At 53.9% G+C, this 25,946-nt stretch overlaps 1 protein-coding gene across 2 annotated transcripts in view; it reads right to left on the minus strand.

Moving 5' to 3' along the window:
* Positions 1-25,073, minus strand: part of ABCA3 (ATP binding cassette subfamily A member 3) — a 32,423-nt gene extending 7,350 nt beyond the window's left edge. For both annotated transcript variants that reach the window (XM_026046463.1, XM_026046464.1), the window contains exons 1-23: positions 24,834-25,073; positions 20,311-20,403; positions 17,419-17,683; positions 16,259-16,386; positions 15,927-16,092; positions 14,615-14,865; positions 13,896-14,012; positions 13,090-13,210; positions 12,303-12,476; positions 11,064-11,245; positions 9,837-9,983; positions 8,362-8,491; positions 7,755-7,909; positions 7,124-7,279; positions 6,722-6,932; positions 6,097-6,247; positions 4,969-5,067; positions 4,277-4,469; positions 3,466-3,769; positions 2,861-3,134; positions 1,424-1,628; positions 584-803; positions 198-356 (exon numbers count right to left, since the gene is read on the minus strand). In XM_026046463.1, the coding sequence (XP_025902248.1) occupies positions 198-356; positions 584-803; positions 1,424-1,628; positions 2,861-3,134; positions 3,466-3,769; positions 4,277-4,469; positions 4,969-5,067; positions 6,097-6,247; positions 6,722-6,932; positions 7,124-7,279; positions 7,755-7,909; positions 8,362-8,491; positions 9,837-9,983; positions 11,064-11,245; positions 12,303-12,476; positions 13,090-13,210; positions 13,896-14,012; positions 14,615-14,865; positions 15,927-16,092; positions 16,259-16,386; positions 17,419-17,683; positions 20,311-20,364 (3,862 nt within the window). In that variant the 5' untranslated portion in view covers positions 20,365-20,403; positions 24,834-25,073. The remainder of the gene's footprint in view (positions 1-197; positions 357-583; positions 804-1,423; positions 1,629-2,860; positions 3,135-3,465; positions 3,770-4,276; positions 4,470-4,968; positions 5,068-6,096; positions 6,248-6,721; positions 6,933-7,123; positions 7,280-7,754; positions 7,910-8,361; positions 8,492-9,836; positions 9,984-11,063; positions 11,246-12,302; positions 12,477-13,089; positions 13,211-13,895; positions 14,013-14,614; positions 14,866-15,926; positions 16,093-16,258; positions 16,387-17,418; positions 17,684-20,310; positions 20,404-24,833) is intronic.
* Positions 25,074-25,946: the final 873 nt, after the last annotated feature.

The raw sequence follows: 25,946 nt of genomic DNA on the forward strand, positions 1-25,946 counted from the left end.
GGGTTTGGTCCTCCCTCTACCCTAACCCCAGTTCTGCTCCTTCAGCTGCTCCAGAGAAAAACGCCAAGCAAATCTCATCCCCCCTTCCAGCGCAGCCCCACTGCTGCACAGCCAAACCCGCAGCAGTGTTGGACCCAGGCAGTTACTTCAAATTCTCTCAGCAGTCCAGACCCACCACTCCCCCGACACAAACTCACTGAACGCCTTGCAGATGAAGATCGCTTCRACAGAGGAGGTGCAAAACTGAATGAACTCATAGTTCTGGTAGAAGTCACTGATGCACTGGCCCAGGCAGTAATTGGGTAAGGTGAGAAAGACTTTATCCAGGGTTCTGGAGAGATCCACCAAGCCCAGTTCTGAAGAGAAAGAGCATATGAGGATGACAGAACAGATTTAGCTGTTTTCAAGGAAAGATCTTGATACATCAAAATTCAGAAGGAGACCCTGTGCAAATTCTGTCAGGCTGACTACATGAGGCTGGGCTGTCACCTTTTTGGTTTTTTCCTTTCTGTCACCTCTGGTGTGTGGCTGGCTCTTTTTGGTGAAGGGAGAACGCAGTGCTGAGCAAGCAAGGAGGACTTACCTGGAATGCTCATGATGGTGACTGCAAGGAACGTGGCTGTGCCTGAGAGGATGTTGAAGATGGTGAGACGTGTGTAGGCAGTGGCCGCTACCGAGAAGAAGAAGCTGAGGAGGTACATGAGGGGGATAATGGCCCAGCCATAAAGGAGGAAGATCAGCATCACATCAACGAGGTGGCTGTCTTGAGTGAAGGCTTGCACATCAAAGGCCTGGAATATCACCTGGGACACAGCAGTGYGAGGAGAGTGTGCGTTAATCTTGACTCTCAGTGATACCCCCTTGCGTGAACAGCCCTGACAGCAGCCATGTGCTGGCCTGGCTTCCCACTGCTCACACCAGCAGCCTGTACCTGTCTCCAGGGGAAGCTCCTTCAAACTAGGACGGAAAAGGCCAAATCTGACCCCTGGGATTTTTTTCACCGGGGTCCTACCTACTTGATGTTCTAGTACCTCTGACCGCTCTCTTTTCTTTAAAATAACAGAGACAGTGCCAGAGCTAGGTGGTCTCATCCTTTCCTCTCCACCCACACGCATCCCAGCTCTCCCAAAAGATCACACACTCCCCACAGTAACACACGTTGGCCAAGCTCAAGGCGGGAACAGCTCAAACAAATTGGGTGGGTTCACACAAAGAAAGGCAGAGGTGAGGGAAATGTGCAGAGCACTGGAGGAGTCGAAAGCTCTCTCGGCTACAGGACAGAGCTGGTCTGGGAGCMCAGCCATGCAGAGCACCCAGGGCCAGCACGGGAGTCCCCAGCAACCTTCCATCAGCAACATGGGKTTCACTGTGATGGCAGGGACCTTGCAGAGGGTTTGGCAGGAGGCTGTCACTGCTGACTTACCAGCATGAGAGCACAAGGAATGAGGAAGTTGATGATGTCCCAGAGCAGGGCAGAGAGCCAGAAGTTGACCACGTAGACTCCACTGACAAACTGGACGTGCTTGGCTTTGATGGCCCGCTCGCTGACCAGGAGGAGCGCGAAGGTGCTGGCGAGTGAAGCCATGCCGTAGAGCAGGTTGATGGCGATGGCGAACCCTGTCTGGCCTCTGCGGGGAGAGCAGCAGGGCTGGTTAAAACAAGGAGAGCCCAACAGACCAAGAGTGAGGCTGCAGGAGGACAACGCACCCATGCAGTGCTTCAGGAGTAGGTGCTGATGCCAACCTCCGCCTGGGTTCCCCACAACTCGAGGGCCCAACCAGCTACACACAGCACCCCGCCATCCTTCCTAGCCATAAATCTGCAGCAGGGGCTGAACACTGAGCAGTGCTCAGCCCTGGCAGGTCCCAATACCTTCAGCAGGCATCCTGCATTCCCCTGGGACTTCTTCCCCACAATACCCAGCCTGGAGTGTCAATCTAGCATCCTAAGATGCCATACCAGTGCCCGGGTGGTCCAGCACGGGGAAATGCGAGCCCAGGAAGATGAGCCCTGCACAAGGGGAGCAAGCAAGGTCAGAGCAGCTGTGCCTCCATCACACTCAGCTCTTGTGAAGACAACAGTCACCCATCAAACCGGCATGCATGAGAGATGCCCAAAAATAAAAGCCTATCTCGGGAAGGCCCTGGAGTTCAGCCTGCCCAGCACACCACGAATCTTCACCCTGTTTTTGCAAGGTCACACACACGAGCCCTCTTGTGCAGGTGAGATTCAGAGTCCCTGGATGCAGCATTTCCTAATTTGCACAGCTGAGCAGTTCCCTTTGGTCCCAGGTGAGAAGCCATGGGTAAAAATATCTCTAAGCGTAGGCTGTATCTAAAGGGAAATACTCAACCACTGAGGTACTTGTGTTGGGCTAAGTGGCTGCCAGGCTCAGGTAGGTCAGTCAGCTACACAGCTGTGCTCTCCTGACCTCCTACACATTACCACGGCTTCATTTAGGTGTGAGAAGCTCCAGGCTGGCTTCTTCACTGACTTAGAATCAGAGAATCATAGAATGCTTAAGGTTGGAAGGGACCTCAGAGGTCATGTAGTCCAACCTATCCTGCTCACGCAGGGTCACCTAGAGCACCTGGCACAGGCTGCATCCAAGCGGGTTTGAAAGATCTCCAAAGAAGGAGACTCCACAACCTTGCTGGGCAGCCTGTGCCAGGGCTCTGTCACCCTCACTGTCAAAAAGTGTTYTCTCAAGTCCCCRTGGAACTTTTGGTGCCTCAGCTTGTGGCCGTTTCCTCTAGTCCTATCGCTGGCCACATTAGCGCAACTGAGTGCAACAAGCAAGTTGGCAGTGATGGAGGTTAGGAGTCCTAGCAGGAAAGAAGCGTTGCGAGATCAGACTTACTCCATGAGCTGGTCCTTGGCCTTCTCAGTGATGTTGCGGGGCTGAGGGTAGTTGGTGACCGTGATGGAYGCGTTGGGGCCTGCCAGCGCGCGGAAGACGGCGTTGTCGGCCAGCAYGAGCGCCGTGGCAGGGGAGTGGTACGCCTGGTTGTTGAACAGCGCGGTGACCACCGTGTGGTTTCCAGATCCCTCAAAAGAGGCAGCAGCAACGTAGTGCTCGTTGAAGGCTCCCCCTTCCTCGGATGCTCGCGAGATGAGGTACTCCTCCAGGCCGCCTGCCAAACACCAGACTCCAGCAAATAAAGAGCAGACACCCCAGGCCAACAGCAGAAGGATTCGGAGCCCGCTCTAGCACTAACAAGGGCCACAAGACCTAACGAGAACCACAGGGTTATACAGAACATAGACCTGCTCAAGGTGAGGTGGGGCGGGAGCCAACTGCAGGACACACTTGTGTGGAGAGGACAGAGCAGGTTATGCTGGATATATCGCAGCTGGGAGCTAAGCCTCCCTGCAAGCATTCCCACCCTGCTGCCCCAGCAGAGGAAAACCATGGCACAGCTCTCCCAGCACCATCTGCTCCACTTATGCTCCAGGAATCCTTACCTAGCACCTCCAGCGGCAACTGGTGCTGGGAATCCAGCAGCTCCACATACTGCTCGGCCAACCTCTGCGCCAGACCCGAGGTAGCAGAGACAGAGAAAGGCACAATAGTCTGGCCGTAGGGCTCCAGCCTCAGCCTCAGCAGGGAGGAGTCCCTGGGTCCTGGGAAGGTCTTGGCAACAATGAGGGCAAAGGCAGTGAAAACCAGAGGCACAAGGAACTGGGCTGCCACCATCTTCCAGTTGCGCCAGCTGTACATGGCTCTCTTCATGAACATGGCGTAGAACTGCTGGCAGCAGAGGTAGAACTGGGAGGATGGGAGAAGGCGGAGGTGAGGCTCAAGCCCTGCCAGCTGCAGCCAATCCCGCCAGCTCCACAGCCATGGAGTTTCTGGAGGGAGTGAGCCCCCGAGCCCGATGGCCTGACCCCTCTGGCCTCCCCGTACTCAGCCCACAAACTCTCACAGCAGCCCGTGCTCCACAGAAGCCCCTAAAGAGATTAGCAGGGTGGCCTCGACTTCAGAGCAGCTTGGAACACATGACTTCCCAAAGGATGCTCTTCCTTCAGCATCTAACAGCAGTTTCAAATGTAACCTGTACCTAAATCCCCCTTCTCAGCATCTGAGGGTCCCAAATGGGATTACTGCAACAAGGCTCCCTGTACAGCAACTGGGCAGCTCCTCACTTCTCCCTCAATAACCTACAAATAATAAGCAGGGAGACTTGCCTAGAGCAAGCTCTGGCCTGYAGCACCCCCGCTGCAGATATCCCTTTCATGAGCTCTTGCCTGCACCCTGATACCCCACAGCACTCACCCCTGTGTTGAGTTTGATGCTGGAGCAGTCCTCTGTAATGAGCGCCCCGCTGTCATCTGTCATATCTGTCATTCCACTCAGGCTGCTGGAGTCATCCATGGCCCAGTCGTTGGAGCGTCTCTCATGCTGGTACTGGAGAGCAGGGAGCTGGATAGCCTGGATATCCATGCTGGAATCCACTAGCTTCCCAACTCTGCCACCAGAAGGGAAAGCAGATGAAGAAGTGTGAACTTGGACAGGACTGAGCAGTTCTGAGCTAGAGAAGCCAAMCCCCAGAGACAAAATCCAGACATGCCTCAGAGAGCCCTAGAACAACCTGCCTGTATCGGGCTGAATCTTCCAACCTTCCTTCTCAGAGTCAAGACAGAGACAAGAGAGCCACCCTTCCCCTCAAGCTGTTCTGATCTCAGGTCCTGTTACCCTCTGGAAAGCTTTGGTAGGACAGAGCTCGGGTGCATCTGAAATGTTCCAGTGCTGCAGGTGCCCCTCCACAGTCAGCCCTACAGGGACCCCGAGCACGGCTCCCCGGGGAGCCGGGTGYGTGGGGGGCTCAGGGATTCAGATGGAGGCACTTTCTCGCCACACTTGGGTCACTCCGTGGCCTGCGAGTTGGGCTGCAAATGGGTTTCCTGCTGCTGGTCAGCCCCATACAGAGGGAGCTCAGCCTCCCTTCCCGCCCTCTGGCTTCTCACCTCAGAAAAACCTCCTCCATGGTGGTGACAGAGGCACCGTAGCTGGCAATGCCCAACTCTTCCTGCTTCTGCTCCAGCTCCGTGAAGAGCGCCTCAAACCTGCAAGGACAAGTGAGGTGTAAGATGCTGCCACTTATCCCTTCTTCCAACAGCTCCATCMGGCAGAACTCTGGTCTGTTTGGGGGCGGGGGCCAGAAAAGCTGCATCCCCTGGATTTAATGGATGGTGGGCAAGGCTCCAGACCAGAGCACACTGAATCTCCACGCCCGGGGTTTCAGGGATGGGTAGAAGATGAGAGAGGGTACTTGGGCACTYCCTTGCTGCTCTCTCCTGCCTCAGGGAGTCTCAGCTACTCATATCGCATCTCTGTTCAGAGACCTGACGCTCTCAGCCTCCCTGGGTCCTACGTGAAGCCTTTGGCCCAGCTCCCAGTTGCACTAAAGGGCCTCCAAACACCTCTGAGAGTCTTGTAAATCAAGGGCACACCTAGGGGACATCTCTGCTACCAGACCCTTGTATCTCTTCAGCAGCCTCCTGAGGCCCAAGCTAGGCTGTGGATGAGCACGGAGGAAAACAGGATCAGAGCTGTGCAGGCCAGCGGATGGGACGGTAACACTGCAGCTCTGTGGCCCTGACCTTCTAGAGTTGTGAAATCTCCTGCTCTCTGCTCTGGTGGCCCCACAGACCTTCCCGCAAAGGACTCCTTGCTCTCATCCTCACAGCTCCTTCATGGAAAGGGGTTTTCCAACTGGCAGCTAAACACTCAGAAGCTGTGACTGTGACAGACTTGCAAGGCATTTTTATTTGGCTCTCATGGTACACTGATAACGCCTCCAAATCAGCCCTTCCTTGCCTGAAGGGGAACCAAAGACCTTTCTCGCTTACATGGTCTGTCCTCTGCACCACAGGAGGTCGTAGCAGCAGCAGACACAGGGGAAGACTCCGTGAAAGGAACTGCACCCAGAGCTCCAAGAGAAGCACTTTAACCACTGGGCAGCACTTCCTCCTGTGCCTTCCCAGAAGACAGAGACCAAATTCTCATTTCCCGCAAGTGTGCAGCTGCRCCAGCGGGTCCCAGCTGCGTGCAGACGACGGGAAGCCCTGGGCGAGGGGAGGCAGTGCTGTTACCTGTGCGTGCTCTCTTTGGGCAGGATGAAGGACAGCTCTGCGCCGGCATTGCTCTCCATGGTGGCGTTGGGCACGTAGTGACAGATGAGGCGGGAGATCTCCCCCAGGTTACAATACGGCTCTTTCACCATCACCATGTGATATCCTGCCCCTGGGCAGACCCACAAGAGAGAGGAGAGAAGTGTGAATAGCGGGATAAGCTGGGGCAGGCCTGACCTGGGGCAGGGCTGGGGCAGACAGCAGAAGACAGAGGCTGGTAAAGGCTTCACAGGGCCTTACTGGMTGTGCCTGAGCTCCAGACGTGGTGCAAAAGTTAGTAGGAAGGGCAGAAGGTGAGTCAAGAAACAAGGCATTCTTGGTACCAGTCATCTCTGAAAATTCACAGCTACATGGCTAGGAGGAGAGAGCATGGGTATGGATCACTGAGAGAAAGCAGTCTTCTGCCTTCTCATCAAGAACATTCTCATCAAGGGGAGAACCAGTAAACGGACAAGGCATAACGGGTATCCCTCCCTGCTCTATGACCCTCTCCCACACCACAACAAGAGGAGGACAGGCACTCCCATCAGATCAGGTCTGGGGCCCTTTTCCTTGCTCCGGCATGGCCTGGGTGCTCCTCCCTTACCATATTTACGCTTGAGGAAGAGCGAAGAGCCACAGCACTGCAGCTCTCCCTTGGCCATGATAGCTATGCGGTCCCCCAGCAGGTCAGCTTCATCCATGAAGTGAGTGGTCAGCAGGATGGTCCGGTTGCTCCTTTGCTGCTGCAGGAGGTCCCAAGTAGCCCTGCGGGAAGCTGGGTCCATCCCTGACGTTGGCTCATCCAGCATCACCACCTGCACGGAGGAGATGGCCACTGCTTGAGAAGGGGCTGGGAGATGCTCAGCAGCAGCGCAAGGACCCAGAGGGAGCCTTGAGCTCCTACCATGCATGGACAGACGCTCTTTGGCGGAGCAGCTACCCAACCAGCCATGAGTAGAAAGGCCTTGGGACTCTTCTTGGGGAAAAAGGCTCAAATTGTACTTGCCTTGGAGTCCCCGATGAGGGCGATGCCAATGGACAGCTTGCGCTTCATGCCGCCAGAGAGAGCCTTAGTCAGGCAGCGGCGTTTGTCCTCCAGGTTCAGGATCCTCAGTATGTGGTTGATCTCCTCGGGGCACTTGGAAGACGGGTAGCCCTTCAGCTGGCAGCCAAGAAGAAGGAAGGGTCAAGTTTACCTGCAGGGGTAACGATGTCCCAGCCAAAGCCTCTACTCGCCCGCTCAGGTGCTTGAAAACCCCCCACTCTTTCCACACCTTTCTGTATTTAGTCAGGAAGGCAAAAAAGAACACAGAAACCAACTTCTRCCCAATGGAGGGACACCCCTGCCCCGCAAACAGGGAGGATCTGCTGCATAGAGCCCTTACGGGAGCAACGATGCTCAAGATGCCGCCACTCCTCTGCCCAGCTGAACAAGGAACTCATTAAGGAAGGGGACAGAAACGGCTGTTCTGTCTAATCTGCAGCCTTTACCCAGTCTCCTTCATCTCCACCCAACGCCCAGGAGCCACAGGCAAAGCAACATCGGGTACTTTTTTAACTCCAGTGAAAGACACGGGTGAGGTACAGCAACAAGCCTTGAAATGAAGCCGGAGGCTGCGCTTAAGCTCTGGGCTCACCCCTGAATAGAAGTAGAGATGCTCTTCCACCGTCATGTTGTCGAAGAGCACGTCGTGCTGGGGGCACAAGCCCAGGCTCCGTCGGATCAGAACCATGTCCTGGGAGATCTCGTAGCCGTTGATGTACGCTTGCCCACTTGTTGGGGAGTACAGGCCTGAGAGAGGCAACACGCAACTGCCTTAGGGCGCCCAGCGACTCATCCCTGAGCTAACCCTTCCTCTTTGCAGAGTACTTTGGCATACTTAAAAGAGGGCGTCTTGCTTCAAGGCGTCCAGACCGAACAGTCTGATCTCCCTCACAGATGACTTTGCCAAGCTGATCTCACATGGGTTAATCACGGCCCCCCCAGMTCCCYCCCSTGTCTCCAAGCTGCAACAAGCTCCTCAGTGACAAGACACTCTTGGTCAAGAGCCCAGTGAAGTGCTGGTGCTTTGAGGAAGAGCAAAAACCACCTCCCAACTTCAGAGAACAGGCAYAGCTTCACTTAAAGGGGAGATATTAGCTCCCCTCTGTGGTGAGAGCCATCAGTCCTGTCACACTCTAAGGGTCTGATGCTACAAGGCGATTCCCTTGCTGCCAAGGCCAGCCCCAACCTGTAGCTCCTACCTGTGAGCATGGACAGCGTAGTGGTCTTCCCAGCACCATTGTGTCCCAACAGGACGGTGATCTGCCCTTCGTACATGTTCACGGTTAAGTCCTTGACTGCCTCTTTTGTCTTGTTTCCCACTTTGAAGACCTGTCAAGATCAGGTTAACAATTTGGTCCCTTTTAATCCCTGTCAAGGCAAGTGCTCTCAGATCTGCTTCTTCTGTAGCAGAGGCTCCTTTCCACAAGGCAATCAAATCCTGATATAATCACATGGGGCCATCAGACCAGATCACATTAGGATCACATTAGACCATTAGACCAGACTGCTCACCARTATCCAACAAGTTAAATGCAGACGTCACAGCACGGGCAAGTACCTAGTAGTTTAGTTGAAAATTCAGATGCAGTTAGTTATGGGCAAGAGCCTCATCTCCACTGCAAGAGCCAAGCAACACATCCCAGGGTGAACACTGCAGCCTGATTATGTGGAAGCTGCCAGCAGGCAGGAGTGGAAAAACAACATTCAGGATGCAACGGGTGCCCACATTGCTCTGTGGGCAAGGAAAAAAGGCCAGCTGGCCTGGTGGCAACAGCATTAAACAGCCCTGCCTCACCTGATGAGTCTACATGAGCCTGACACACCAAAATGAAGCCTCTTCCAGAAGCCAAGAAGCTGGAGACACCCCTCTCTGTAGTTGCTTGAATGCCACAGGGTCCCTCTGTGGAGCAACATGGCTCCATTTCTTGTCTTTCCTCGTGTTTCCAGACTCCTGGGTAGCTCAGGAGCAAAAGGGGAGGAAAATCGGCACACACCTTTGTTCAAAGGTCGAAATSTTGTATTTACCATGTGTGGGATGGGTTGTCTACACTCTTCAGGGTGCTGGACCCCGGAAGATAAAGTGTCTGTCAGCTCCTTGCACCAGCTGCCCTCCAGGGCAGGCAGAATCCAGGAGCAGGGTGACACTAGTACCGAYGAAGTGAGGCAGCACTACGTGCCCATAGTGGGCAAAGTAATTTAGCAAGAGGGGTGATTAGAAAGAAAAATCGGAACTGGGACATTAGCACGTGTAACTACAGCRCTACTGCAGCAAGGGAGGACTGGTATCAACTGCATCACAAGCACAACAGCAGTCACATTGCCTGCAAGTTTGCTGTATGGGAGTGAAGCATGGGGTTGATTTCCCTGAAATTCCATGCTTTGGTCCTAAAAGGTGCGAGGAGTTGGTCCCAAACATACCAGGAACCCTCCTTTCTCCTTTTACATCCACTGCTCTCCTGAGCTCCTGCAAGTCCAGGGTGCTGTGAGATCACTCAACAACTTCCAGTGGGGGAAAAAAACCCTAAGTTCTGTTCCTCCTTAGTCACTGGTTACTGCTTGTGGAAACAGGRTGGTTCAGGGCCCCCTTCAATGTTCAGATATGTCGGGAAAGGGGAGAGAAGAGCCCAGGAAAAGTCCCAACACTAGTATTAATGCTGCACTGGGGAGTCTGTACCTTGGAAAGATGCTTGATCTTGATTCCTGACACCAGATCGGCTGGCTCTTCCTCAATGTACTGGCTCTTCAGGGCCTTCTCGGGATCCTCCTCTTCCTCCTTCTCTTTTCCCACAACAGTCCGAGGGCGCCCACACCAGTACGAGGGCTGAGAGCACAGAGAGCAAGAGAGTGAGTGGCTGGGGAGAGCATGAGTGGAACAAGGATGTGCACAGAGCAAGAGAGCAAGGAGAAAGAACCCCAGGTGCAGGCACCCTGACACCTTCCTCCTTGCATGCAGACACCTCCCAGGGCTCTGCTAGGCCATTTCTCTCTGGTTATCAGTTATTAACCACTGTATCTTTATAAGGCAGGTAAGACAGAGGATGAAACTTTTCTTCCAGGACATTCTGCAGCTGCACTTCTGCTGTGCCGAGTCCTGCCCTGGTTTACCTGCAATACAGTCAGATGCTAAAGGGAAATTACGTTGGGACAGGGAATTAACAGAGCAGAAAGAAAAAAAAAATACAAATYAGATAACAAAGGCTACATATGATTAGAAGTGATTGTGTCACTGTGGCTTAACAAATTATCAGCAATGAGCTGAGTTACATTAAGCACCACAGTTACACTGTCTGAAGATGACACATTTTGCTTGGCCATTGCAACATGCAAGCTCAGCCCGTGGGTGACGAACTTGCTTGTTTGAGAATCACAGAATCCATAAGGTTGGAAGGGACCTCTGGAGATCATCTAGTCCAACCCCCTGCTCACGCAGGGTCACCTAGAGCACGTGGCACAGGGCTGCATCCAAGTGGGTTTTGAAGATCTACAGAGAAGGAGATTCCACAGCCTGCCTTGGCAGCCTGTGCCAGGGCTCTGGCACCCTCACTGTCAAGAAATGTTTCCTTAAGTTCCTGTGGAACTTTTGGTGCTTCAGTTTGTGGCCGTCTCCTCTAGTCCTGTCGCTGTCCACCACTGAAAAGAGGCCGCCCCCTCCTCCTCACTGCCTCCCTTGAGGTATCTCTAGACACTGATCAGGTCCCCCCTCAGCYTYCTCTTCTCCAGGCTGAACAGGCCCAGCTCCCTCAGCCTTAATTGTAACCTATATCCTGGCCACAGCACGTGATGTCTTGCAGTGGAGAGAACAGGGCACAGACCACCTATGGAAACTTGCATCTCAGTGCTCAGGAGAGTGTGAAAGCCCTGCCCTGCTGGAAGGGCCATGCCTGCGGGCAGCAATGCTCACCGTGAAGAGGAAGAACCACGGCTGCGGCACGCCGTACTCGCCGGGGAAGACGGCCTCCACATACCAGGCCACGAGGCCGTAGAGAGCCGAGTCCAGCAGCAGCATCCCCAGCACTTGGGCCAAGGTAAAGTTGTCGTCCACGCTGACTGGCTTCATGAGGTCCCTCCACTGAATGCCAGTCCCTGAAACGCACAGGTTGTATCTGCACACACATCTCACACACTCGGACACTGCACAAGCCAGGCCCAGGCTAACAAGCCTTCCCCCTGTGCCCTGACCTGGCATGGAGACACTGAACGTTCCCAGTCCAGCAAGGCTGGACCTGAAGCAAAAGTAACGCACGCCCATTCTGTGCAAAGCCAGACCTCTTGGCATTGCACTGCATTACTACATATCTGAGTTACTACAACCCCTTTAACTTCTGTGGAAGAAAAAGAGCTGCTTGGCTCCCCAAAAAGTTCAGGGAACTCAACAATATGATTTGTAAAGATCTAAGAGCATTTGGGTGAAATGTCTGAATCACTGCAGCGCCGTCCTTGCAAATCYAGAACAATTCCTGTTTTACAGCTGGAGGGAAAAGATGCCACAGGAACAGCACTGAAGTCTCCAGGCCCCCATCCCCATCCTTAGCACACGGCCTAAGGCTCCTTCCTTCACTTCTTTGTAATTGCCTCGAGAAGAAACAAATCTCTTCTCCAGCGAGATCTGCCACTACTCACTGGCAAATATTCAGCGACCTCCTATTCAGTTCTACCACGTGGCAAAATTGTGGCCGCTACTGGAACYGACAGCAAAGTTTCATTAGCATGGAAATTAAAAAAAAAGATAAATAGAAAATGGAAAGGAGAGGATGCAATTAATTCCCATCCATTAGAAGAGAAATGAGTTTGCAATCCAAGTGAGCAACTACAGCATCCTGCACAGACCAAATTCCTTTTTTGTCTATTAGACACAAGGGTTTGAAGGGGCACTAAGGGGCAAAACTGATAACACCCACAGGAACGTGCAAGACCCACAATCCTCTCRTTCCTGCTAAGAGGAATATAGCAACTTTGACTTTTTTATACCCTKCAGACTGCGTGTAAGCTAGTTCCAACCCACCACAGAGAAAGAGAGGCCAAGAGGCAGGCAGAAAAGGAGCAGGCAAAGACACTCCGCTTCCAGCAAACTGTGCGCAACGCCGGGCTGAGCTCTCTCCCTCTGCTGACCAGCTGCAACGGGTCTAAGGCCCTCGCTCACCTTTTCCTTCAAACATGCCAATGAGCTGGGCGCCCATCGCCATGGCCACGTTGGAGATGAGGCAGGACGCCAGCTTCTGGCTGTGGGACATCAGGTCGTAGCGAGGTGAGATGAAGAAGTAGGGGATGTAGGAGAAAAAGTACAGGAAGCCACCAGCAGCAGCTGCAACATTGGCTGCAAGGACAGAGAAAAAGGGGAAAGGAAGCATCTTGAATGGCTAAATACCAGCTATCTAGTTCACATATTAGCCAGATAGTTCAAACAGTATTCAGAGAGCTGAATGCTAGCTATCTTGCTTGGGAAATTACACTATATATGTCCCTTTCACAAGCACTACATATAAAATACAGTTAAAGAGGASTGCAAGGGCCCCGCTGTTTGCGTCAAGACAAGTTCTCCCACATAAGACCCTGGGCAACCTCATCTAACTCTGGAGTAGGCCCTGTTTTGAGCAAGATGGACCAGAGCAAGGTCTTTCCAGAGATCCCTTCCAGCCAAAATCAGATAAAAAAGTTTTACACCATGCTGCTCTGTTCATGCACAAGCAATAGCAAGAGACACAACACTCTCATGCCCATCAGCACAAGGCCCAGAAGGAACTCTATGTCATGTAGGTTCCTCTCACAGCTTTTGGCAGCAGCTGTAAACCCCACGGGGACAGGAAAACAGATTCTAAGTGTCTTTCTCTGTCTGCAAGTTTCCTGTTACCGGCTGAAACAGCACTAGCATTTCACCAGAGAGACCTTCTAACTCAAAAGCCTACACGGTTTATATGGAAGACACTCACCTCTAGAGAAGAAGGTGCTCACCATGAAGTTGAAGGAGATAGAGGAGATGGAGAAGACGGCGAGGAAAGTGAACACCAGCGTGGGGTCGCTGTTGGTGAGCACTGCTCCCTGCTCGCTCACCTACCAAGAAACCCCTGTTACACTTGGCAGCTGGAGCAGCTGGCTACAGCTGCAGGCACGCGCAGGCAGCCGAGGGCTGACGTTCTCCAGGGGTTAAGAACARACCAAGAGATGAACTGAGAACACCCAGCCCCCCCTAGAGCAGTCCAAACGGTGGAAATGGGGGCTGTCCTCATGTAACAACAGATCTGAGAGGCAGGGAACATCTTGCTTTCCACCCCTGACTGCTGCCTTCTGTTTCACACGGTGCTGGTCCAGAGAACCAGGAGAACCTGCGTGTCTCCAAGGATTCAGACTTTCAGAAGGTTCCTGTTAGTCCTGGGAACATCTAGATCTTCCCTGCACCTGCCAGCTCTAACCCTCCGATCTCCTCCTGCTGCTGGCTGCCAGAGGCAGTGTGAAAGGCTGGTAAATCATCCACCCTTGTTGGGAGCAGGGTTGRGGTTCGACTCTCTAGAACCAACAGTGGCAGGAGGCCCAGGCTGAATGAATAATTCAAGCTCCTGGGTGCTCTCCAAGTGCATTCATCCTGCACAGAGCTTAAGCTCTGCCCACTCAGTTAAGCAAGGAATTAACTCAAAGGACGGCTCTCTGTATTAGGTACATGGAAGAAGGAGGAATCCTGAAYTACCAGCATAGTCTTCCTCCTCCCCAGCCAAGTTCTGGGATCCCCATGTCCACTTACCTTCACACAGAAGAGCACTGTGACAAAAAACACGGACACCAGGAGGAAGAGGAAGAACATGAGGAACCAGGCGCTCCAGTGCAGCCAGTTGCTGAGGCCCATCATGCGCATGTACTCCTGGGGGAAGGCCAAGCTGTTACCCAGAGCTGCACCCACACTTCCCAAGCAAGGGGGCCCAGAGCAGCTCACGTGGCAGTGAGCAAGTCCAGGCAGCTGTTGTGAAAGGGAGGCAGTGGCTGCAACCCTTTGGTGCCAGTGAGGAAGGGGGAARCTCCAGGCACCAGCAGCCCCACGGAGACCTCCCATCGAAAACCCCTGAGGAAAATGAGCCCTGCACCCTCAGGCCTGATRTAGCGACCACCACCTTAGCCGAGCTCCTCGCCACCCACAAACGCAGGTTTCCAAATGTAAAAGACAGAACATCTGCTTCCCACACACCGAGTTCCTGAATCCACACGAGTTGTCCTCTCAAGAAGTCATCTTTTAAAATACCCTCCGGTCTAAAAGAAATGCTGGTCTTCCCCTCTCACAGCGCTGCTAAGCAAAGGGCTACGCAGCAAGGAACAACAGAGCTGGGTTTCAGCAACAGGATTAACAACATTCTTCCCTAGAGTTTGCTAATCCCCTGTCATCCTGTCTCCCCATGTCCTGCTTGTCCACTCCAGCCTAATGGGGATTTTGGTCCTAACTGGTTCTTCTGAAGGAAAGATTCATGTTACCTTCAGCTTCTTCTCCTTTTCATGCACGACWGCGCGGACGATGTTGAGGGAGGTGTAGGTGAAGCTGAGCATGAGCAGCAGGGGCAGCTGGTTCTGGATGGCAAGAAGGAAGAGGTCATTGACGTAGGATGGGTACGGGAAGCGCTGCACCACCACGGTGATGTTCTCCAGCAGGCTGGCATTGGTGTGATAGTGTATGATGGCTCTGTCCACGGCATGCTGCACTGCCAGGAAGCCTTCCCGGATATATCCTGCATGGCAAAAAAGAAGCACAAAGAGACAGAAATGRGTGGATGTTCAATAGAGACAAAGTCATGTGAAGAAAAGATCAGCGCAGACCTTCTTAGGAAAAGAGGAGCCTCTAAGGGAAGGATTGTTTGGGAAGAGCAGAAAATAAGGAAAGAGCTCTTAGACAAGGAAACCAAATGCCACCATCAAACTACTGCCAGTTGTTTCAGCAGACCTAGAGGGTCTTGCAAAGCATGAAAATCAGAGCTATTTACATGTCTCACAATCATCAGTCGGAAACAGCTGACAGCAAACATGCGTTTACATGGAAATCCTGCATGACTTTTATTTGTGTGAGAAAAGTGATTCTCAGTCACCATTAACCACAAACAATGTCACCGAACGGAGGAAATTCAACCTCTTTTTTTTTTTTTGGTGAAGCAAGAGAGTATGCAAAGCTGAAGTAGGGTTTTGTGGGGAAAAATATGTCCCTTTTTTCACATATTTGGCTTAAAACTTTTCGCATTAGCAACAGCATTTTTTAAACTCATTCTTATCCAAWGGCTCTCAAGAGGGGCACCCCTTCCTGACAAGCAGCTGCTCTCCCTTATTTTGTAAGGCCGTTAGAAAGACAACTGCCATCCTACACCTGAGCCCGCTCTGGAGTTACACCAGCTAAAGCAGCAGGAAGGGAGGCCACAGTGTCCATGCATCGCTCGTGGGGTGACCCTACGGGTCACCAAGGACACAGGGACAACTTGCTTGTCTGTCAGGAGACTGGCAGAGCTGATGTCAACCCTTGGCCTCACAAATCCCCCGTGTTTTTAAGCCCGTACTCTGCCCTTGTGAGCTCCCTTGCCACCTGACAGCAGTTGGTAGAGGGAAACACTGAAGAAAACCTCACTTCCGCAGCTGACTGGGGTAAAACAAGCCAGGTATTGGCCAGGATTTCCTAAAAAGTTGTGCTTGATGGCATATTTATTCATATTCAGCCTCAGGGAACAACGTACAATGTGTCACTCTGCAGAAAATTAAAGATTTTGACTGGCAACTGACCTATGGTGGAATATAAGCCAACCCTCACCTGGCGTTCCACCGTCTGCAAACTTGGCCTCCCTAGGGCCAGGCAACTGGAAAAGAGGGAAGAGGTAGCTGGTGTGCCAGTCCCGGTCCAGATTGGGGTTCAAGCCCGTCTGCTCGCTCCGGGGCGCATTCCTYGGGCTGTACTTGAAACGCAGCTCATAGTCAACCTGCAAAGAGCACAGAAAGACCACGTTTAGGATGAGGTGCAATTCCTGGCATCAGAGCAGCAGCTCACCGAGGTTAAACCAGTCATTCTTCCATTGCAGGATGCTGGGATCCAGCCCCGGCTCTTCACCACCGGGATATGCTTGAACATGCAGCAGCTGTGCTCACCTGGAGCGGCAAGGGGGCCTTGCTCTGCTGGAAGGAGTGCTTGAACACGACAGCAGCCAGCACATTGCCAGAGCGGTTGTCCAGCCTCACGTACTCCTCAAATTCCCTCTCTGAGGAAAAGCCCTGAGCTGCAGAGGAAAGGAAGGCAGTGAGCAGTGATGCGGGAGCGGCGCTGCACAGAACACATCGTTTCCCAGGGCAGCGGGAAACCCAGGCAGCCATCGCTGCAAAGGGCAGGTGACCTTCCACACAGGAGGCATGAACTAAGGAGGGACATGAACAGGAGGGAGGAACCAGAACTGCAAACGGGCAGCGGTGATCACAGGCGATTTAAGGGATGTAGCTGGACCCACCATGGAGGACACAGATTTTTTTCTCCTCCTYGAGAGCAGAGAGCATCTTTTAAATAAACAAACAAACAAACCACCCTAATATTCTCTGCCCCTTAGAACAAAAAGCTGCAACATTAAAAAAAATAAAAGAGTATCAAATGCTTYGTTACATGGAAGGAACAGCCATTTTATGCAGCTACTGTAAGGCCAATATGTTTCAACTTGGAGATAGAAACTGCAACAAAAAAAGGTAACAAAGATCAAAACCAAGGTGGGCAGATTTCAGAAGTAAAACCACTGCCTCAAAGGTCTCATAAAGTGATGCGTTCTGTGAATGGAGCCTCAAAATTTAACTTAATAAAAATGAGCCTGATAATTTCCAATTACTCTAACAATTACTGGWATGGAAGATGGACTGAGTAAATTCATCAAATACACAGAGAGAAAGGGATGGCCATTTTTCGTTCTACAAAACGCTTAAGGGGTTCTGGATGTTACTCCTAAGAACTGTTGAGCGGAAGCTCGTGTTTCAAGGGAACTCTTCATTTTAGCTGTCAGGTGACCCCGTAAACACAAAGCTGCTGCCACCAACACTTCACCCAGTGCTCGAGTTAGATGCCAGTCTCAGGTCTCCAGCAATGCTTAATCTAGGGAGAATTTCATCCTTTAGAGGTTTCATCCAAGGAGCTTAGGCCATCTTACCACAAGTCCCCATTCAGAAAGGCACTTCTGCGATCAAAGCTGTAGGTGCAGTGTTAAAACTCAGAGCTCTAAAAAACACACGCGTGGCTTCAGAGATGCACAGATGTGAGCCCAGCCCCTGCCAACCTTTAATGCTGATGGGCAGAGCTTTCTCTACCGCCTCGGCAATGCTCTTCACGGCAGTGCTGTTGGAGGGGACGTACGCCAGCTCCCAGGGGTTGCCCGCRTGCCGGTGGTAGAAGAAGGCTGGCAGGTCATCCACTGACTGGGGCGGGTAGATGGTGGCATTGGGGTGGCTGACGGAATGCACGCGGTGGCGGAGCGCGATCAGGATGGCAGCAAACAGCAGCGGCAGGCAGATTTCTATGACTGTTACCAAAATCTGCCGTTTCTGCAGCAAGATAGGAGGAAAAAACAAACAAACAAACAAACAAACAAACAAAAACAGAAATAAGGTTAGACCTTCTCAAAGCAGAATAAACACAACCGAGTTCATGGCCCATGTGTTCCATGCAGCAGATGTACTGGAGGGCTTTGCACTTTGCAGTGCTCAAGGTTGCAAGGACTCATAAGCTGGTGTCTTCCCTGGGAGGCTGCAAATGAACTGCCCATGAACTGACCGTGCGACCCGGCTGTCAAATTCAGCAGGTTCCTCCATCTTGCAGGACTTTCCCGCCAAGGAGGCTTCAGTCTCCTTCCCTAAACATGGTCAGTTTTCAACTGTGTTGCTTTTAGATGCTTCCCTGTTATGCTGCCACAGAATAAATGTGCTCAGCTGGTTATTTGCCTTTTTTCTGTGCTATGAAACTCTGCCAGAGAGCAGGCCCTGCTTGATGCTGCCTCAGTCACTCCTGCCAGCACCGGCTGTGGATCYCGGTGCTCCTGCAAAGAGGGAAAGGGCTATCTGGGGAGCAGACAGCATCAGGAGAGCAAAGAGAACAACTTTTACGAATGCAGAGCAACCTTAACCAATACTAGAAGCYAAAAATACAGTAGCTAAAGAAAAGCAAAGCTGGAGCAAAGGAGAATTAAATCAAATGCAGCAAATGTCTATGTAAAAATATAGCAGTTCACTGCAGAGCTGGCTGGCCCTGAAATAAGTGCATTTCCACAGCTTGGCTCCTGTTCTGCAGAGGGACACGGGGCTTTGGGGGAGCGCGAGGCCAAACAAGGCACCGGCCCCCGCCCCGGCTCAGCCTCCCAGCGGTGCCTGCAGCGCTGCTCATTCTGCGCCTGTGTCCACAGCAGAAACAGCAGCACTCACCTTTTCTAAGGGTTTCTCTCAAAAAAAGGCTCTATAAGATCACCGTGTTGTACAGCCYTCCTCGGGGCGAGGAAGAGGAGCAGCAAGGGCACCGTGGCAGGCAGGAGGGGCACCTCCTTAACCTGCTCTTAACTTGCTGCCGAGGTTGCAGCCGAGAGCAGCAACTGGCTCCAGTGTTTCAGCAATGCGCTCCAAGGCTCTGGGCACCCGCATGGATCAAAACTCTACTGGAAGAGCCCAGGCATGAGCCCCCATCCAGGTATCCCCTGGCATCCGCAAGGGAAGAGCAGCAAGTCAGGCATGTCAAGAGCACACAGGTTTTCACAGAAACAGCCAGAGCTGTCCCAGAACAWGAGCTGCCTCATTTCTCCCCATCTCCTGGGAAGGAGGTGGCAGCTGGCACTGCAGCAACGGTTGGAATTTGCCCTCTGCAGGTTGGCTGAGGCRGCGGCGGCCGCACGGGCACCTCGCCATGCAGCTGCTCCCTCTGTGGCCCTGGCACTTGCTACCAAAGGGGCAGCCCGGCTGCAGACTCCTCTTGCAGGCACAAAGAGGCGCCTGGGGCCTCCCGTCCTCCTCTCCCAGAGCCGCCGGGCACCCAGCTCCCAGCGTGGCAACCCCTGCTGCACCTCGGGAATCGATGACCATTTAACTCCATGTCGGGACCGGGAGGGCAGCCCCGGATGCAAATGCGCTGYGAGCTCCAGCCCCATGGCCGGGGAGACCCGGCCCAAGCTGGTGGGGAGCAGACACCAACGCTGCAGATGTCCGATGGTTCCAATACACAGCTCCAATACAAAACTCCTGCTCATTTACCATCTTATCAGCCCCCTAAGAGTCCCTTTCTCCAGCGCTATGGCCTGAACTCAGAAGCTAACAGGCAGCCACAAGCACAGGCTTTTGCTCGGGCAGAAGTCATTTAAGTGCCTTTATTTCAGCAGCGACGAGGACACTCACCCATAGTCATCGCTACCAAATGGCCGTTTCTGTCAGCTCAGGTCACATGCACTGAGCACGTTTTCAAATGGGCCTGCTAATAACTGGGGAGCTTCACCTCTTTACCAGATGGACGCTGCCCTTCCATTTGCTTATTCTGAACGAGCGCTGGGCTGAGCTGTGGGGCTGTAATTGAACCTGCAAATCCAGACTGCACCAAGATATCTGCCCCCTGCCCACACACCCACACCTCCCCTGCCCTCTACAAGGGGCTGGCTCCRGGGGGCTGCAAAGCTGCAGGATCTGCTAAAGGACATTTGCTGGCTACTTGGAAGAGCTGCAGCCTATTCCGGCAGCAGGCAGGATGCTGCAGGGCACCAGGCCGAGAGAGACAGCGCTGTGATGCAAAAGCAAATGCTATTTTGGCTTATGAGATAGCCCTAATGTCCCTAAATACTTCATACCTAGCTAGTTCCCAAGCACAAGGGGACCAAGAGCAGATGACAGGACATAGGTGGTTTAAAGGCAGCCCATGGGCCTGTAAAAGTTGCTTCTGAGGACCGCAATAAGCAATGGAAAGAAACAGCCCTATTTTGAAAGAGGTGAACCAAGAAACTGTGCAACTGAGAGGACAAGGTAGGGGAGCACAGACCCTGCGCATCTCCATCTGACACAAAAGATCTCCCCCGGCACAGAGTCATCCTGGGCCTACAGAGGAGGTTCTCCAGGGAATCCAGATGCCAGGATAGTTCTGGAGGGGTCACTTTTGAGGGATGACACAGGCAGCTCCCCTGCTGCCAGCATGGGGGTCAACTCACCTGCAGAATGTAATTCTTCCAGAGAAGCAGCCCAAACTGCCTGAGCACGACCATTCTTCCATCAGCAGGAGACCACCACCACTCTGTAGGGCTCTAGGAAACAGAACCAAAAGCAGTGAACAACAGAGACTAACAAATTCCACCCCAAATTCCCCAAACTCCCTGAAAAACCCTGCTCTGGCTACCAGGGCAGCATCAGCCAGAAAATTTTCTTCACACCTGCCTGCGCTCAGCTTATCAGCCCTTGTCCAGAGGGAGGACTCAAACCTGGAAGCCTTGCGTGCTCCTCACCGCTCCCAACAAGGAAATTTCTCCTCTGTGAGGAGCAGGATCGCCCCACGAGCAGGAGGCACCTCTCGGCCTGCTCAGCACCACTGACGGACCAGAGCAAGGGCCACCTCAACAGCCCAAGACCAAGACCCTTGGTCACCCACCCACTACCAACCCAGGCGAAAAACTCAAGAGCTTCTGACACTAGAAGACCTCCTACCCCAAAGCAGAGAGTTGGCATCAGCGACCGAATGTGTCCATAACAAATCTGAGCGGYTAACCCTGCTTCCTGCCTGGTGTTGCAACTGAAACAATAAAACCAGCTCTCCTCGGCAGCCAGTAAGAGCCAGTGGCCTCTTGGCTTCCAGCGTCATCAGCTGCCAGGCATCTGGGTGACCTGAATGACACCACAAGGCGCCTGAAAAGGAGAGGCTGCTGTTTGGAAATCCAGCCCGTAAACACCCAAGACGTGGTAATTACTAAAGCGCTGACACACACCCAAGGCAGCGAGCCGGGTGCGCGGGTCACGACAGCGGAGAGCTGGCCGAGCCGCGTGGCAACGCCCCGGCGTCCTCGTGCCCAGCAAGTACCCGCAGCCCCGTGAGACAACTGCCGGTGCCCGAGTGGAAGTGAAAGAGCCGACGGCCACTTGAAGCACTCCTCATCCGGAGTGTTCAGCCCTGGCGTTTCAAGTAGCTCCTCAAGATTTCTGGGCAAAAAAGAARGCTCTTGTGTGGCCTGGGACCCACCCCGGCAGCTTCACTCCTTCTCCTTTTCACCCAGCAACAGGGGAGTGCAAAGCTTTTGTTAAACAGTGGGAGGTCAGAGGTAGAGAAGCMCAAAAGAAAGGTCCCAGGAAGGCCATGAAATTCCTTGTAGTCCCTTATTTTGGGATTGGTGAAGATTTAAAATTGTCCCTCAGCACAGAGGACCATCAGAGCTCCAGAACTGCTGTTCTGCAGCGTTAGTGGTGCCTCCACAAAAGATCTTCTTGTTTSAGGGGTGTTGCTGAGAGCACCAGGGCTGAGAGCAGGAGACAAGCACAGGGAATCAGAGCCGGAGAAGAGCACGGCGGAGATCAGAGTTGCAGGGTGAGGCACCTTAGTCATCCTGCTCTTCCTGAAAGGATCTCTCAGTCCTCTTCCCACTTCCAGGCGAGCTCTCTCTCCAGGTTATTTTGGTGTCTTTTTAAAGGGAAGTTTCTGCTCTCACATCAAGAAATGAGCTTCTACCATATTTGCTGGGAAATGCAAACAAGCCGCCAGCCTCAGCACAAGCAATAGCCGCGGAGCAGCTCAGAGCTCCTGTTGCAGCTGAGCAGAGCCACACGTAAAACRCCAGGCTCGGGTTGCTCTGCGAGCTGACAGCAGCCAAGGGCCCCGCAGACGCAGGAAGGAGCTCCGCAGCAAACAGCTCCGTCACCTCCCTCCACTCRCAGGGCAACAAGGCTCCCCACAGCAGGACACAGGCAAAGAGCTCCGCATCAGCCCAGAAAGCTTCTCGTGGGTGAGCACGAGCAGGGAGAGCCACAAAGTGACCGCAGCCACGCAGCCCCTTCCCCGCGGGAGCCCGGAGCTGTCCCAGCCCTTACCACCCGCAGGGCGATCGCGTCCCAAAGCACCTCCAGAGAGCTGAGTTTCCAAACACAGAGCCGGAATAACACAGTGTAGCACCTCAAACCTCAGTGAATTCAAGGTATCGAAGGGAAAGAGCCRAGGGAAAAACAGAAGCAGTTTGGGGTTAGCTTGAGCTTTACGCCAAGATGAGCAGGAGTGCATCACGAGCAGGGTTGTTGCTCTGCAGCTCATGCAGATGTGCAGATAAAGCCCCGAGTACCTGTCTAATGTCCCTGCTCTACATGAAGAGCTCCTTGCACCCCACACAGAGGGAGCTGCCGTGCACGGAGCACAACTGTCCTATGGAAGTGCCAGCCCCACGTGGGGAAGGGTCCTCGCGGCTTGGCGCTCCCCTTCTGAATCCCCACATCAAGATTCGTGTGTTCTCAGAGCAAGAAACGCACAGGTTTTGCTGTGTGGTACGTAGGTATCAGCTTCACGCAACCCTAATACCTGTGCATGAGCGTCCTGCTCCACACAGAGCCTCAGAAGAAGCAAGYGGAGGGGAAGCAGAGAGCACCTCGGAGCAGAAGCCCTCTCCTTCAGCACTTGGAGGGGACCGAGAGCTCAACATGGTCTTGGGAGGCACTTAGCAGCAACAAAAGCTCCAGTCAGGACAATCTGCAAGTTTTAGACTTCAAGCCAGATCAAAGCCAATCGATCAGACGTTTCAAATTGGCCTTCACAGCCAGCAACCTCAACTCCCGGTATCTCCAGTTTGCAGCCATGGTTTGGGCTGCATTAGAGAGAAGCCAGAACTATGTGCTGAAGAACAAGCCCGCAGACAAGTAGCTGGAAATGGCAAACTGGGGCACGACGGCCCAAACCAGCCCCAGCACAGAAGTGCTCCAGCATTGCTTCTGCAGCCACTTAGTTCCTAAAGGAATCAGACCCCAAGTCAAAAATTGAAGATTAAGATTTTGAACTGCCCGGGGAAAGGCAAGAAGAAACTTTTGCTGTAAGACTCAGGCTGGGAAAGATATTAAATTTTTTGCTCATTTGTCTCAAGGTAGGAAAAGGCAACGAATCAGGATGTAGAAAGGAATTTTCTGCTCCCCTACCAGCGACCGCTTCCCCRCTGCTTCCATGTCTCTCCTGCCGCTCACCCTGTCGCCGGACACGGTCTGGCCGCCAGGGCTGCTGCTGCYGCTGTGATCACGGCTGCCGGGTCTCTGAGAAAATGTCAAGCAGCTCTTGGGTAACATGAACACTATGCAAACCCAGAAAACCTCCTTACTGCCAAATTTATTGAGCTCTTCAGTGTGCCAAGAAAATCAGCTTTCACTCACTGGAGAAGGAGAGAAGAAAGCAGCTTGGGGAAGGCAGGGCCACTGCCACTGGACTCGAGAGGCAGAGAGGTTTTTCAGGCTCTGGCCACGCACAGAAATATTCCTTTCAACTGAGGACAGGCAGAAGGGAAAACTTCAGGAAAGCCCTTTGTGGGTCAGCCCCGCATTCTGGGGCTTTGCTGCCCCRTGCCTGTGTCACAGGGGGTCCCTTCCACGGGCCTCTGGCTGCTCTGCTGACGAGTGCTCCGCGTTTGCCCACGTCGAGGCAGGTCGCAGCAGGGGCTGCTCCCTCCCGTGCGCAGGGATCACCCTCCTTGGGAAAGGAGGGCTACGTGGAGCCGGCTCAAGGTGATCTTCATACCCCACCTGTTCACCTCGCAAGAGGACCCCGGGAGACTCACCAGCAGGTCAAGTTTCCTCCCAGAAACACTTCTACCTCACCCCAGTACTGAGCTCTGTGAAATAAGGCTGATTTTTCCACAAAGCAGCATAGATGGGGACATAGAGGAAGGCATGTGGGAGAAGAGCTCTGCGATAACACGAGCCCCTAGTTCCTCATCACAGATGAAATACCCTGCACTGCACCATGGAGGGAGAAAGAGCTTCCTGAAGGGTACAGATTTACCCTGCTCAGCTCCACCAAGGCCAGCAAAACAGAAGTCCTCCCACATCCTCAGTTGCAAGAGGCTGGAGGAACGGAGGAGCCAGCAGTTCAGCTACCGACTGAGACCTAAGGAAACTAGCAGTGTCCTCCCGGCCTCCCCAGCCCCTGCAGAGCCAGGGTCCGGGCAGCAGCACGAGGAAGAGCTCCGTCTCTCCAGGGTGCTGGAGGCAGCTCTGCGCGGTGCTGGTTGGCCGGCAGCGCCGAGCTGAGCCAGCGCTTTCCCGCTGGCGCCGTTTAGATCAGCATCGCCTGAGGATGGGCAGGGGTCAAGACCTCAGCATCCCACGCGCTGCCCTGCTTCACACCCCACCTTGTCCCCAGGCGGCGGCACCCCCGTCTGCCTCTGCAGCGCGAAGGGCTGAGCAAGCTGCAGCCAGGCCGCGTGCTCTGGGCGCTGGTGATCATCTCAGCGCCTTTGCTGCGTCTCTGCTCTGCCAATGTCCCGTTTCCATAGAAACACGGCCTGGAAACGGCAAACGTTGCTTTTTTAAACCGCTACTACTCCTCTCGCCGCCGCCTCGAGGACCCGCGGCGCYGGGTCGCGCTCGGGCGGCACACGCAGGCAGGGCCCTGAGCCGGGGCCGTGCCGCAGCGCGCGGGGCCTCCGTGTTTCCCGGCTCCTCGCAGTGCTGGGGGGTGCAAGTTGAAAGCGAGGCCAACGGAAGCTTTCCTGGAAGCACTTACAGAAGCAGCCAGAGCCTTTGGGCGTCTCTCCGCTCAGGAAGTCCCATCTGGCAAACGGAGCTGGTGGCATCCAGAAGCAGCAGGGCTCGGCCGCGGGGTCACTCGCGGCCCCTGCTGCCATTTTCTTCTTTTCCTTCCTATTGTCACGGCAGACCTACCGGACCAAAAAGGCCGGAAAAGCAACAATCCTGCTGCAGTATAAGGGGTGGGGAAATAGGGCAATAAAACTCTCTGCGAGGCTGCAGGAAGGCAGCAGAGCCACTGCAGAGCAGGGCCAKGATCACTCGCCCTCCTCTTCCACCYGCTGAGTCAAGAACCTGGCAGAACCAGCCCTTGATGGAGGGCGAGACAGGGGAAAGCAGCTAGAAACGGCCGTTGCTTCCTACGTCCCAAGGTCTGGGCGCACTGAGCAGGGCTGTGTCAAGTGCCCGGGCAAGTTGCAGCTCAGCTCCCTTCCCTAGTGCACAAAATGACCGGGGTGCTCTCTGCTGTGACTCAAAGCGGGCAAAGAAGGGCTCTGCGGCAGCAGCGTTGGGCGTCCCAGTCCTCCAAGCCCTTCCACACTGTCCAGGAGTTGTTTGTGTCGCTGGTTCCTGCTTGAGGAGAAGCCGCGGGCAGGGGGTGACCACCCGCTTGCTGCCAGCGCCAGCCTTTGCGGGACCCAGGCAGGGACTCGGGCAGCAGGACCGGGCCAGGCTGCTGCTCCCGCCGGCACCGCTCGCGCCAAGGCACCCTGAGCGGGTCCACCTGGATGCCTGGCCCGACTTGCCCCATTTCGGGCCTGAGGTCACAGCACAAGGCCCACACACGTGCCCCACGGACCTGCAGCCTTTCCGAGGCAAGGCAAAGCAGACCTGGCGAAGCAGGAGTGCCTGCGAGGGAGCAGAGCACACGTCCTGCTCCAACACTCCCGGGCGCWGGAAACCTGAGCTTTTCCAGCCTGGGCCCAGCTCAGCATTTCAAGAGCCCTTTGGATTCAAGAGGAGGGCACTACCCACACGGAGCTGCTCCTTATCTACCTGCTACCCGCAGTGGAAAGAAGGGGGGCAGAAGGCAGTTTAGCAGTTCCCAGCGCCTCAGCCAAAAACACGAGTGCTTTTAAGCCTTAATCTG

This window comes from Nothoprocta perdicaria, unplaced genomic scaffold, assembly GCF_003342845.1.
Source record: "Nothoprocta perdicaria isolate Ctin4 unplaced genomic scaffold, notPer1 scaffold_444, whole genome shotgun sequence".
Lineage (NCBI taxonomy): Eukaryota > Metazoa > Chordata > Aves > Tinamiformes > Tinamidae > Nothoprocta > Nothoprocta perdicaria.